This window comes from Hyalella azteca, unplaced genomic scaffold (assembly GCF_000764305.2).
Source record: "Hyalella azteca isolate HAZT.00-mixed unplaced genomic scaffold, Hazt_2.0.2 contig7133, whole genome shotgun sequence".
NCBI lineage: Eukaryota > Metazoa > Arthropoda > Malacostraca > Amphipoda > Hyalellidae > Hyalella > Hyalella azteca.
In genome coordinates, this window is record NW_025937263.1 from 565499 (window position 1) to 580588 (window position 15090).

Below are 15090 nucleotides of genomic sequence, written 5' to 3' on the forward strand. Positions count from 1 at the left end.
TTCACATTACCGCTTTAATGTCTAATCCTCATAATATTGCTTCTGTTTGCAAATGCAATCTTTATTCTGCACACTTTGCAGTAGAATCGTGTTGACACACTACATCAACTCTAGAACCTCATTCATTTAGCCTCACTCCTGTCTTCTTAATGCTTAAATTTGTCACTGCCAGCTACAATCTTGATTCCATTCGATCGCGTAGGTACCATCTGTCCGATGCAGCAACTCATTTATTTACGATTGCCTCCACTCGTCCGACTGAACAACTCAATTGTAGCGTTACGTGTGAAGCATTCGAAGCGGTGTTGGAGCCAGCGCTAACGAGCGAGCAAGGAATCCGCGATAGTCCAACTATCTCTCTTCGGATGCCACTGCAATCAACGGCACTGCGGGGCTTTACTTTTTTATGGAAACTATAAATAAGGTAAGCAATTGACTGGCTAGCTAAAAAAATACGATTTGAGTGAACGCACTTGGTTTTGCTTCAAATTTTACAATTAACAGTACTTATTTTATCCAATCGTAAATCGAGAAAAATTCCTCGTAGAGATAAAATTCGATATTTGCCTTCGTAATTTAATGGAATGAAAATCACCATTGAAGGATCTGTTCGTGGATCAATTTATATCGTCATAAAGCTTAAGCTCATTTTGGTGAGATATTAAATTTACTACAAAAATTTTATATCATTTAATAATGATGCGTTAATTCAATATCATCACTTAGTATCATCACTTAGCTGAAGTGTCGATCCGGTAATAACAGAGTGATGTTTCACAAATTTTAGGAACGAAATACCCAGTTTTGGGAATATATGTTAAGGGGACCGACTACCCTCCGGAAAAACTTCTACAGTTATTATCCGATCATAATGAAACTTCACATACATACGTAGAATGTAAAAAAAAATAACATTTTGCTCCTATGAATTTAAAAAAAAAATCATAGAAAACGTGAAATTCATAGAAAACGGCTAAAAAGGGGTACTTTAGAAAATCTATCTTCTCCTACAAATATCATCCTACAACATCGAGACATATATCATTCGGTTCGTAAGGACCATACATATAGATTTGATGATCATTTTTCTCATTTTCCCCTTAGTTTTTTTTATGCGCGTTTTATCCCATTTTTCTCATTTTTTCTCATTTTCCCCCCTTCTCCCCCATATAAAAAACGAACCAGACAGAAATTCAAAAAATGACCATCAGTTCTATAGGTATGGTTTTTACGAATCGAATGGTATATGTCTCATTGCTGTAGCTTGAAAACTGTAGGAGGAGATAGGTTTGCCGTGCGACCAATCGGAGGTTTTCAGGACGCCCAAAAAACTGCCGGGCGGCACGTAAAATGACGTAAAAGAGTCGTAACGTAGCCAACATACCGCAACCAAGCCTTAAAACTAAGTGAGGAAGGCATAGAGCGAGTGGCTGCACACCTTTCACCTCGCTGTCATGATGGGCACTGAAAGACATGGCTGCATCTGGCAGTATATCAAGTCACGCCCCGTAATTAATGCCATAGGAATTTGTTAAGGCCGCCCTCCACCGCCCCCCGTTCCATGGTGCGTTGTGAACGTAAAAATGGAGGTAGAAAGCTGATTCTGCCACCAATTGAATCGTCAGAAAGTAAGCTTTAAGATGAGTATGAGCACCGGATAATGCCATGATTGGCCGCTTTACGTCAGACGTTCCTTTTTAGTGTGTCCTCCCTTCTAATTAATCCCATAGGCTTTAGTTAAGGGCTCTAAAAACTCCCTCCCTTCGGAGGGCGGTTACGAAATCATTTTTTGACGTAGAGGGATGATTCTGGTACGGTTGGATGCGTCAAAAACTAAGCTTTAAGATGAGCTCAAAAACCGGAAAACGCCAAAATTGAAAATTTTAGGGTAGTCGGTCCCCTTAAGTTGAGTGTACCTAAAAATGTTTCTAAAAATGTTGAATGATTATTACTGTATTTCTTAACGACCCACAGTACGGCAAAAATACCGGCCAAAAATAAGAGAATTTTAATCAAAATATTCTCTTGTGATTCACCCCTGCTAATAAGCTCTCAAGTGACACTTTCTATAATATCTTCTCTTCAAAATAAAAACATGCCAATTATTCTGTATCTTAAAATGATTGCATATAAAGGCAGCTTCCTCTCAGACACATAAGCCGAGAAAATTCTCAAAATGAGAGCCATATTGCATGACAAGAAGAGTACCGCAAAATGTGGGTGGGGCTGAGAGAGTTCAATGCACCTCCTTGTATGGCAACACTTGATAGCTTGGCGGCATTGTGAGCAGGCGCGACGTGGTGGTCAGTCGTTGGCACCCCTGCGGTCAGGAGAGATTTGCGGCATCTCTAAATTGTCATTTTGGACTCCATGGACGATAGGCTGCAGCTTTATTTTTTATGACTAAGCCCAACGGATTCTAAGTGATGAATAATTGCTCATTTTTGCGCTTGGGCTGTGAAGTTAATTATTACTTTTTATTTTACTTCTAAACGTACCGTAGTTTGCACACGAATGATGCTACCTAGTTGCGATACCTTGAAGGCACTTATCATATGTTCTTGTTATTTTAATTTATCTTGACAATTCTGAAAGTTATACTTTATACCAAATTTCATAAATGAAACAAGTATTTGCTCCTGTTCTATAGAATAATTTGACACTTGCGGATGCAAGTTTATTCAAGGATGTACTGTAATTAGCTGAGGAAGGTTACTCGACTGACCTGTCGAATGGAGTTAATTAAGGACAAATACATATAGATATCGTAAATTTTTACAAGTCTCCGCCCTCTTACAGAAGTAATATATATATAAAGAACTGAAAAAGTATAGCTTTGTCATAGCCCTTGAATGTTATTAAAATAAGGTTAAGTGATCTAACGAACATAATCAATATCGTTTCCATAGGAAGGTTTCAGTTTCATGTGTCACTAACAATGGTCAGAAACTTGTATTTATATGTTTAATTTTACTCGATTTTTCCAAACGTTAAGGTATAAGTTTTCAATGCGTTTTACATTTATCGTCAGCCGTCTGTAAACATTCGTTAAACTTATGACAAAATTTAACCCTTAAATAAATGGACATTAATGTATGGAGTTTGGAATCGATTAAGACTACATTGGCTTGTAATAAAGATCTTCTTGTCCCGCTGGAAAAATGTTCATTTTATTGATAATTACGAGCCTACTAGGTATATTCAAATTTGCCCAGATGTCAGTAGCGGGTTGAGTTTTGTGAGATTCAATATTTTTTCTATATCATTAAGCGAATTCCTAGTGTGTTACATCTTTACATGAGAAAAATGAAAAATTTGAGGTTTGAAGTGTAGTTGACGTAAGGAGTAGTTACTAACTTTTATACATCAAGTTCGGCTATAATTAGAAAGATGCAGACAGACCTTATGATTGCGGCGTATGTGGTCTGGCATAAAGAGGGATACCGGCAACCGCGGTCCGCGAGACGGTGACCGCGTCGGCCAGTACGGCTTCGTCCGCAAATGAGAGTGGGTGTGGACGTTGCTGCGAGAGCTGATGGGGTCGACCTGAAAATGGGTCTTTGCAAAATCACGATAAGTATTTTATGTAGGTTATTTTAACGATTCCTCATGTTTTATTGCTCGATATGAGTAGGTTTTTGGGCACTTCTTCTGTATTATTAGACTTTCTTCCACAAGATTAGGTTTTCACGAGAAATGTTTAGTGGTAGTGTGGTACTAACTAATGTCACTCACGATGAGAATTGGAAATTTTCTATTGTTTTCGGAGCTATTTAGAAATTTTAAAATTTCAATCAGTAATCAAAGTAATATACAGAAAGATTTTACGAGTTCGTCAAATTTAGAGGTCAAACCTTGCAAGTTGCTGGAATTCATTTAGGCTAACCTGGAATTGAAATAAATTTTGAAATCGCTTAATTTTCCATTAAGTGTTTGCTTCCTATTTTTTAAAAAGAATTTTTCTTTCTCATTAATTAATTCACGAGTCTAATTTACGTTTTAATGTGGTTTTATTTTGTTACCAAAATTGCATTGTTTTACTCGTGCTGTCTTAGGTTTAGGTAGGTATGACTGTAAAGCCTTATTGCCTTTACCGTCAAATGACAGCACAGAATATATTTACCGTAAAAGAAGATACTCGATTCTTATACCTAAACTTGGCTGTAGCTGTCTCGCTAAACAACTTAGTCCTGCTAAGATTCTTATTTAAATATTGAATCAGGATTTATCTGGCTAAATTAGTCTAATCACCAACTGACTAATTAAAAATTGTTGGCGTGAGTAACGTCACCACCTTCTTTGAATCATGATCCTTACTCTGGTAAAGCACCTGTTCACCTAGATTTGCCTTGTCTGCACGGTTTAGCTGCTATTTCAATTTTATTTACTGCAATATTATCGTTATTAGATTTAAAATTGTCAATCAAATTCCGATTGAATTGATAAAATTTTAGAAAGAGTAACAACTTTGGTCCTAATTATCCGATGAACTTACAGTTGCGTTATTTATACTGGCGCCACTTTTACCGCGTATGTGCATCATCCGCATGTGCCTGCATGTCCCCTGATTTTAAGACTGTTTTCTCATGCTCGATGCAGCAACTATATAATGGTGCTGGTTGCTGGTTTATAACGCAGAGTTCAGATTGCTGTACATAGGAAACGAATTACCGCTTAGTCTGCTGGTTGTGTCCCTGAGCAAAGCCTCGTAGATCAAATTACAGTGGGTAAAGGTGAATGAAGCACAAGCCTTAGATTTCTAATTATCGTTTGAATCATTGAAACTTTATAAATCTAACAATGATCAAAACCTTCACAGTAGTTTTCCTACGAATTGTTCAAAGAAATTAACTTGGAAAATAGTACAATAAAGGAGCAGGTGTATTGACATTTGATCGCAAGAGGTGCCCGGACCGGCCTTCGGTGCTGGTTAACACGCAAGTCCTGGCGATAGAATCGCCTAAGCTGCCAATCACACTTATCTCTTTCATGTCATCGATGAAGAACATCCGAGTCAAATATCACCAGCATCTACCCTTAAAATCAGGCCTATAAATTCTGCACTTCATGACTGCGGTGTACATGCGTGCGAACCTTTGATTGGTACTGCGCAGGATTGACCGGTAAGTCTACTTATCTGCGCCGTCGTGTTTTCGATTGCAACAATAAGACCGATGTCGTGGCTCTATTGTACGTCTTCCTCCAGACCGACTGCGCAGCCGATCGTCATAGAAGTCGAATGTCGCGGCCAATTTTTTCTTCACATTTTTTGACGGTATTATCGATCCCTTATGGATGTGGTATGCATGCCTGTTTTAAATTAAGAATCCTATTTTTTAAATATGTGCAAAGTTATATTGCCATTAAAAATTCACTAATGCGGCGTGTGATCGAGATCTTTACTTTGGATATTTTAGCAACAGTGGTTGCACTCCATGGAAAGTCGAAGCGTGTCTTGCATTGTTTTGTCCATATTCCGAACCCTGAAGCTTCACTTTCTTCTAAGGCACGTCAAATTGACAGTTGTCTCGCAATTTTTCCCAGAATGGGCGGCCTTCTAATCTGCATGATCTTGGTAGGCTAACAAAGCTAATTTATTCTTTCCGGCGTCTTGACTACAATGGCTCAATTTTGGGGGACGGGGTGTCGGGGCGAATCTCTTAAAGCATTAATTTGATAGAAATTTATCTGCTTAGGCATCGAGCAAGGAAAGCCGGGAATTAGGACCACGAATTTTGTCGTGGGTGGCTGGCGTGATGCTCCGCCGTGCTTATTTTAAACATTTTTTATGTGTATACACGCCTTAAACGTTTCAATTATACCAGTCTATACCATGGCTTTTGATCTATTTCTTCTACGATGCGCAGCTTCCTTGTTCTCATAGACGTGTTAGAAATTAATATGCTGTGAACTTGCGATACTAAGTAATTTTTTGTTTCAATTTTCACCACAGCTGTGACGCCGGCAGTCTTGATAAATCGCTACAGCTGCTAGGATAGTCTACCAATTTAGGCTCCTACGTACCAATGCCGAATTTTTCAATGATAATTCAATAGATGCGTCGTTTGGCATACAAAATTGTGTCAAGATTTTTCAGGAGAATTTTTTATAAAATTCTCGTGATATGACGAATGTTGATTGTTTGGAGGTCTTCACCATCAATATTTTGGCGCTCATAACTTGATTTTCAGTCTTAAATATTTTATTTTTAAAATTCAATTTTTGGTTATTTCTTCTTAAAAACGAGTAAATTAAAAAAATATATATATATAGAAATGAAGTCAGAATTTTGCTTATTTACTGCCTTAATTTAAATTGTACTCCTAATTATAAACATGGAAAATTACATTTTGTATTTTTTATCGTTTCTGAATTTTTCCGAATCCGTCGAGCCGCACGTTCCGTTTCAATTTTATTCATGGCCAGAAATTTGTGATTAATCATACCGTGTCCTTTATATAAAAAAACTGGCCGCTCCAAGCAATGCCTTCAAATGTTCCTTAAAAAAGTTATAAGTTATTATCTCTCATTTTTGCCGTTACTCTGAATTGATGCTAATGTGGTGAAACGTCAATAAAATCTATAAAACGCTATCTCCACTCAAGCTGCCTTCAGGGAGAATCGAACTCCCGGCCTCTGGTTTACTAGACCAGCGCTCTAACCCCTGAGCTATGAAGGCGTGTGGGCACGGATACAGGAGGCATCTTTACATACTCCATATTCGGAGTTCATTACCCTGTTTTCAGATTCGAACAACTGAAATTCTGTACGTTCCTCGTTTGGAGATTTTAAATTGTTGAATTATTTTTAATTAAATGCCATGAGTGAAGTATGTTGTGATGTTTCTCTCAGCTGACGATTTGACAGTAATAATCGCCAAGATTATTATATTATTTTTGAATTTCTTTTCAGTTTTACAGGACTGCTTGTTTATGTTACTAGACATTGTTCAATTGAAATATTTACTGGACAATTTTTTCCTGGAATTAGGAAATAGCTCGTGGGGGCATAAGTTTTGGAAGCTCTCTAAATATGCGTATATATTTTGTAAAAGTTGCCGCACGTTGGTTTTCCTGACTGATTTGCATTAAATGAGTTGTCGATTGATATCATCTTCTACGAAAATTTAATTGCTTGTTCGTGCCGAGTAGCAATTTGTTGAGCGTCAGTCGAAAAGAGATCCAATACGGGTTCAGCTGATGCCGTCGTAGAAGGAAATATGTTTAACTGTTAAGTACGAGTCCTTTTTTGGCTGTGACTCACCAGCATTGTCCAAAAATAGGAGGCTGTGTAACCCTCCAGAGTATTATGCTAAAGAAAGAAGTTGCGCAGCCATTTCTCATCAGTATCTATGTGCCCCGATAGCCTTTTGACGGGCTGATGTACTAATATGAAGACTTCTATTTTTTAGGTGTGTGTTTTATCCTCGCCCTGAATTTGGGTGGCAGCTTTTCCGAAGCTGTGAGCACGCAACCACAAATTGGAGCGAGTATCGAGGTTCGATCAGAACGAGGCAGGTACAATTCCATTAGTAACCAGTCTATTTTGTGGGCATATCTTGCCTCTCTGTCTTATTTGTCGCGCTTACAATGGCAGACAGAACCGTACTCAATCTTGGAAGCGGCTGGCAGTCTCGGTGTTGGGTTACCATTCCTGTTTTCCAGACATTTTAGGCTGTAACCTTTTAAGCTTGTAACCTTTTTAGCCTATAACCTCTTGCTGGGCCAGGATTTTTGGATAGCTCGCGGATTGATTGCTCTCGCCTTGAACGTACACCTGCATGGACACACTCCGCTCCCAGCTAATTAATTGGGTAAGGTTACTCACTCCCGACGCGCATACCTAATTCGAATGTGAGCTCCCATTTGATTGTCTAGTAAACTTGAATTGGTTACAGAGCATTAGGTATATACAAGCTACATTTACCTGTATAGTAAGGCATGTGCTAATTCACTATTGTTGGGCACCTAACCAATTACTGTGTTGTCAGTCGGTATTGTGTACCCGACTTCTCGGCGTCCAAAACGTTAATCGATTTATTATCGTTGCAATGCCATTATTTAACTCACACGGAATTCATTGTTCACCATCACCATTCACCATTGTTCACCATCATTGTTTCACAATTGTTCCCAATCTTTGTTTCATTATTGTCTATATTCATCATGTCTATCACTATCATAATTTCATGATTACTCGTTTTTGTAATTTCATAATTGTTCACAATAATAATTTCACGATCGATCGGATCGTAATTAGAATTTCATTATTAATCTTCATCGGACATCATTAAACTTTGATTTGGGACCGATTTTAAGGGTTATCAGTAGCGAATAAGACCATTTGTTATCCAGGAACTTTAAAAGCAAGGCAAATACTAACTTATTTCACCATCTTTTCCTGTTTTAATTGTTAGTTGATTTGCACTTTGGGCTAACTAAATATATAATTTTCGGCAATTATTATCATGAAATCCCCCTAAAATAAAACTAAACAGCGGATAAAATGATTTAAAAGCGTGAGCGTCTAGACATGCAACCGGTATTTTCTCGCGACCCGAGCAGGCGTCGCATGCATGGTTGGGGCGGCCGCATAACTGCTCATTTCCCGTTGGCTGGTGGGGGTATCTTGGCTACCACAGGGTCAAGCCCAGGGTCAGGCTCTTCTGAAAGATTCTGTCCGGCTTATGCTTCAGCCTCACCAACGGTCCAATCTTGAAGACTTTTCTTTATTTATGCCTATAACAGACTTACTCGAGTCAAAACTGTTCCATATTGACAACAATTTATAGGTGACGTGCAATTTAATTATATATTTGGCAAATTTAATCCGTCTGTGTAAGAAGCCTAACACAATAAATATATTGTGACACTGTGGGCGCGTGTCTACGATATTTATGTGTCTGATTTTCCACTGTAGATTTTATTTCAATGGTGAAATTTTGCGAGTGTAAGAAATGGAGAGAAGAGTTATTTGTTTCCCCCCTTCTTTCATGCGAAAGATTTTCTTTAAATTTCTAAATAGGTTTTGAGTGTGGCTTCCGTGGTATATGAACGGGTCTCTCTTAAATTACGGTACTTGAGTTTCGAATTATTTACTGGACTTGGAATGATGGGTTCGGGATGACCGGTTTCGTAATTACGGAGAAACTGAAATAGGAATGATCATCTATACTGGAAAACGCTGAGCTAACCTGCTACTATATATACGTAATAAAATCATTTTAACTCGGGTTTCATTGTAAATATACAAATGTGTTTCATGCATATGATAAATATCTTGAGCTGAAAATTGTTTCATTGTGATAGGAATAGAGAGATATCGTATAGAAAGTAGTAAATTCATGTTGTTAACTAAATTGGTCATATTAAATGCACGAATAAAGTAATTAAGTGAATAAAGTAAAAAGTAATCATAATAAAGTAAAAAAATGCATGCACGCGGATTCAAATCTGCTGACAACATTTTTTTTAATTAATGATTCACGTTACTAGCTAGTCGGGTCAGTTCTTATTCGGTTTCAACTAAAGTCGGATAATATTACAATTTTTAAGTGCTGGGACAAGCGCTTAAATACCGCATCATAAACACTTTCTATTATTAAAGACTCTTCTTGAATGCTATGCACGTCACGACTTCCACATTGTCTCGCAGCTCCATTTCTGACGTTAACATTAACAAACCCTGTTGCCATTTGAACTCTGCTAGCCGCTAGCCATTTCCAATTGAGTGTCGAGTCCACTCGCAGCGTGTTGTCCTTTTTAAGCAAGAATGTCCCCGAAATTAATGGCTTGCGAGGAGTGGATCTGGCGCTTGGATAGATCGGTAAACTTTAGATGGAAATTATCTTGCAAGCGAAGAGGACTTGTAACTGATGTGCGTTGCCGTGAGATTGACAGTGGAACAACTGGTGATGCCAGTTGTATAGGTAGGATTTTTTAGTCGGCTAGGTTTGGATATCTAGTCAGGTTAGATAGGGATATCTAGTCAGGAAAGGTATCTAGCTAGTTAAGGCAGGGATATTTTTCAGGTAAGAGTCAAATTAGTTTCATGAAAATAGTTACCGAAAAAATTACGATGAAAATTAGCTTATATAGATCGAGGTCAAAATATTAGTCAATAGATTTTTTAGGTACCGGTAACCTAAACTAGAGCGTTGAAGTTCTTAAAACATCCGTAAGGCCTTAAATTCCATCAAAAATATCCAGACTAAAATCCAGACAAGGACTTACTTACCGTCCTTGAAAAAAACGTAAAATGTGAAACAAAAATGAATTAATAACACGATAATTCCTGATCGAACCTTTGTTTCGTCGAGTAGAAATTAAATTAGTTACGTACCATATAGTTTCTAAACTACAATTTTATTGGTAACGGAACTGAATATAATTCATTACTTCGAAACGGAAGATTCTAAGCATTGAATATCTTTATTTTCCCTGTATAGTTAGAATTTTTTCGTATTATTGAGATAAATATAGTATTGAATCGATCCGCGCTGGTGTCTTTTCCAATATGGTATAGATGAATTCGTAATTAATGTTAATGTACGTCTAGTAATGATATGCATAAAATACATTTATATTTTTATGTGGCGTTACCCGAGTGTTGAATAATGTATGCATGCTTGAATATCTAACTTCATCATGGCTACAAACATATGCAAGGCAAAGCTGCCGGCTCAAGTAGGATATTATATGCAAGACCGGTTACTCGTACAAAAGATTATTCCAAACGTCGGCTTTATCTCGACATTGCGTTTAGAGCTCGTATGTATGGTAAATACCCTCATTCACGAACGTATCCTTCGTTCAGTTGAATTCATTGTGCTCATTTTCCACGCCTAGAAACGTTTATTCTTGTTTTTGATGAAATTCTTCTTGCGTCAAGTGATATTTGGGAGCGATCACCTTTTGAGTTGAGCCATTCGATCGTGGTGGAAAAGCAGCCTTAGGCCGTTCACAAGTACATTGCTTTCAATTGTAAGGGTTGGCAATTTATTGCTTGTGTTCGGCTCGACTGTTGATTCACATTAGTCAAAACTTTTTTACTCGACTTGATTGAATGCTATGGATGTTTCATGAAAGCGAGCGGTTTCGGTTGTTGGAATTGAACGATCTTTAATATATAGTGCATTTTTTAGCCTCTATATTTCATTAATCATTTTCTGAACGAGGACGAGTAGTAGTTGCTCTTAGATAGTAGCTCCTGAAGGTTGAGAAAAGATGCATTAGATTTCTCCAATGAGCGTCAATTTATAATCCGAGATCTAGATTTTAATGCACTAGTGATAAAATTTTTTCTTCACAAAGAATAATATCCTAACGAACGTATCTCACTGGCTTGCTTGAGTCCTAATATTGTGGATCGCACGCGATAGCTCGAACAGCCACGCTTGATTAAACTGTCCGAATTATAGCAGCTTAATTATGCAGACGATCGCACGACCTGCGGCAGTACGATATTAATTCCTTGCCGTCTGATCGAGAGAATATCGCGCAAGATGCGCGCGCCTCGAATCTAAAACTTTTTGCGAGCTCTGCAGGAGAACTGTTAGGAAGAAGTACGATAGCCTTTTTATTTTACTTTTTGTTGTTTATTTTGTACGTGGTATTTAGTTTCGCTCAAGTTTTAGGTTGGAGTGCCTGTTGGGTGACTGTAGGCACTCCTATATCCACACCGAGCAAGCACTTTATTGCTGAATGCAGGAGATCCAAGAACTGGTACGGAATCTCCATGAGCTCATTTCGACCATATTTAGCTCGATGTTAAGTGTGTGTCTCGATCAGATACTCCTAGACTGACAGTTCAGGATGCTAAATTGCTCGCAGCATATGTGTTTGCCGCGCCTTTCATCTTGATGGTTTTTATGTGGAAGAAGCGCTTATATTGGATATATTGAACCCACACTGGTCAGAACTAGGCTGTTATTGATATAAACTTTACGAAAAACTATCTTAAAATGTGCAAGAGTTGTGACGCAATTTTCGTTCTAATATTGGCCTATTTTTGGTATCCGGTATAGGTCAGAAATTTCCTCGCATTATGAAGTAAATAAACCGCAACGAGAAGCAGCTTAGCTGGACGAAAAAATTTCGCCCTGCTTGGGCGACCTCCCGCAGAGTTTTATACTTAATAATTCTTGCGAGAAGCTGTCTAGGAGGTCCGTTTATTGAGCTGATTTTTTTTTTTCACAGCATTTGTTGTGCTTAACACGAAAACTCCTTGATGAATATACACTGGCAACTTTATCATGTTGCTTGCTTGCGTGCAGCAACACAATGAAAACAAGACCTCCAGACTGCGTCATGTATACATGATCTTCAATTTCGATATCTTGTTTTATAATCTTAAGATGCCAAAGTCTTAAAACCCATTTTATATCGTTTAACAGGGCATGTTAATGGAAATTGCTCAACGTGATATTCATTCTTTCCTATAACTTGAGCCGGATTGTTGTGCATAGTTATTAGCTGCATAATGATAATAATGCTTTCTTAAATTATTCAACTTTTCAGTCATGAACATTATCTAGTTAAATAAACATTGTCTGAAAATTTATGTCGTCTGATATATGAAGAGATTTTCATGCTTTATCAGCAACTTCTTCCTAAAAGTTATTGCAGTTGAAAATTCTCCTGAATTAATCCTCATGACAGTCAATTGTAACCACCCGCAACTGATAAGGCTTGCAAGCTTGCTTAGATTAAGAAAATGATTTTAGGAGCTCAATCATTGGTAGTGTCACGATTAAATTAAAGTTCATCAAATAAGAACAAAATGAACTGTTGGTTGCGGCTAAGACTCTTGTTTACATATTAGATTACATATCATACAAAGTTAATTACATATTAGAACAATGAGATTGTTTGCTATGACAAAAATCTTGATTACTCCTCGATCCTTTTATTCTAAATAATTTCTGAATATTTTTTCTTTTTTAAATAATTAATTTCAGAAGAATTATTTTACCCGTGAATTGCAATTCTAAGAAAGGAGTGACCCAGACATTTTATCAGTCGTTGATTGTAAATGTTCTTCAGTGAAGTCTGACTTCTTTTAGAGCAGCCTGCCATATTTGCACTGCCGCTGTAAATGCAAACAGCAGTTGCTGATTTACGAGTGTGCCCGCGCAGTTCAGACTTGAGAAGCTGCAATTACGGCTATCACATCCTCCATCAACAATGCAATCCATCAATCCAGCTGGATCTTACAGCTTCTTTAATCTTTATTGCTTAAGAGTTGTCAGTTGAGCTAGAGTGCAATGTGAGGAATTTCAGTTAAGTTCACTGAAAAAAGGTTCAGTTGCCACGAATGTCTCGATGAAGACTGACCTTAATTGGTTTATATTGCAAGTATATTTAAAAAATCGGACAAATTGTGGTGGCGAGAAATATTTAATACTGCGGGTCGAACAAGCATCTTGAAATTCAAGATGAAGCTAGTATGAGAGTGCAGTTATATAGCACAATTATCTAAAAGTTGTTTATGAATACGTGCTTGACTTTAGTTTTGGAAGGGAAGAGAACTTCCTTCCAGTTGACTAGCTCAACTATGTTCCTTGTACTTGTATTTAGAAAATTCACCGTTCTGCACTTCATCCGTGTTATAAATTCTCGCATTTTCGTCTTTTTATAGTTGCTTATTGTGTTTCCTGAGCCATGCATGATCTTGCCGAGTTGTATTTATTACATTTCTGAATTTTATTTTGATATCTCGTAGGGGTTTCAGTCGCGTTTAGGTAGAGCTAGTATCACAATAAAATTATATAATTCTTCATCATCCATTCTGCAATACTCGTATCTCAATAGCTTGATTAGGTTAGTCTTCTTATAATGTGCCTATATATATATGTGCCTCTGAATTTTACTCGTATACTAAATACTTTTTTTAATTTATTTGAATAATTTTTTTAATCATATTGTTCAAAAAGAGTTCAATGAGAGGTTATATTAAGGCTTGAATTTTCTATGTTCCATTATGTTATAAGATGTGATTTATGCAATGTTTCTTGTGCAGATCTCTATAATTAGGGAAGTTTCTGGTCAATAATTGGAAGGCAACTGTTGTTCAAAATGATTTAAATGAACTAAATTGATTTTTTAATGGATTGAAGGCTCGATTGCCCGTCCACATTTTGCAATATATTGCCTTTCAAATTAGCAAAGATGTTTTATTCACTAAACCCATCTCGACTACATCCTATCCTTGCCGTCTCCCTTGTTTTATTATTTGCTCTTGGGCGCTCTGAAGAAAACCCTGAAACTGTCTCAAGGCCTGTTGCGGACGGCAAAAGTTTGACGAGATATCAGAACAATGCGAACTCTTTGCCGCCGCTCAAGCGCCGACCTATTGCACTGGGTGCCCCTGTGGCGCCTGGCAACGTATCCAGTCTACCTAAGCGACGCCGGGCCCTAACTAGCCCCAACGGCAACCCTCTTTTGGGGCACCAGAGAACCCGACGCATGAGCACCCGACACCTCCTGGCATCCCATCGATCTGGGTGAGTACCTTGATCTGCGGTTAACAGTTCTCATGAGTCACGAGTCTCATTAACTTGACCCCGAGTGTGCATCTGATGTTAAGGACGGTTAAAACTCGCTTGCTGGGAACCAGACACATTTATCGCATCTGTGTTCGTATCCGTACATTAATTCTAAATTTGTAAGATGTCTTGATAAATTTATTGATTTTCAATCATATGGAAAGCCAAATTCTCTCTAATGAACTAAATTTTGAGTTAGATGTTAACATGCTCACTAACTTGACCTTCCAGAAAAGGTAGCCACATGTGAGTTTGTCTTCACTTGAAGTCATGAGATTGTAAAGTCACGTTCAGCAGCTACAGATCCCAGTTAAAATTTTGAGCCGAGACCGGCGCCGGGTTTAGCCGGGCTGGTCGCGCTTTAGCAGGATGGAGCCGTGAAACAATAACCGGCCATCTATCCCTAAAACTGCGCTGCGCCATGGCAGATACAGAGACAAAATTCTAGTAGCTCGGCAGGGCCGGAACTCTGCGCTGTTTTAGCGCTGATACTTGGGATTGTCCGGCAGGGAGCTGTGCAGAGCAGCTAGCAGGCCGTGTATGGG

The 15090-nt window shown here is 38.0% G+C and overlaps 1 protein-coding gene and 1 non-coding gene across 2 annotated transcripts in view; one reads left to right on the plus strand and one right to left on the minus strand.

The window, feature by feature from the left end:
• Positions 1 to 6606: 6606 nt before the first annotated feature.
• Trnat-agu lies at positions 6607 to 6679 on the minus strand. The gene has a single exon. It is a non-coding gene; the product is annotated as a tRNA-Thr (tRNA).
• Positions 6680 to 14017: 7338 nt separating this feature from the next.
• LOC108679227 overlaps positions 14018 to 15090 on the plus strand; it is a 28821-nt gene continuing 27748 nt past the window's right edge. Inside the window, exon 1 of the mRNA XM_018167825.2 lies at positions 14018 to 14503. Within this exon, the coding sequence (XP_018023314.1) occupies positions 14169 to 14503 (335 nt within the window). The 5' untranslated portion in view covers positions 14018 to 14168. The remainder of the gene's footprint in view (positions 14504 to 15090) is intronic.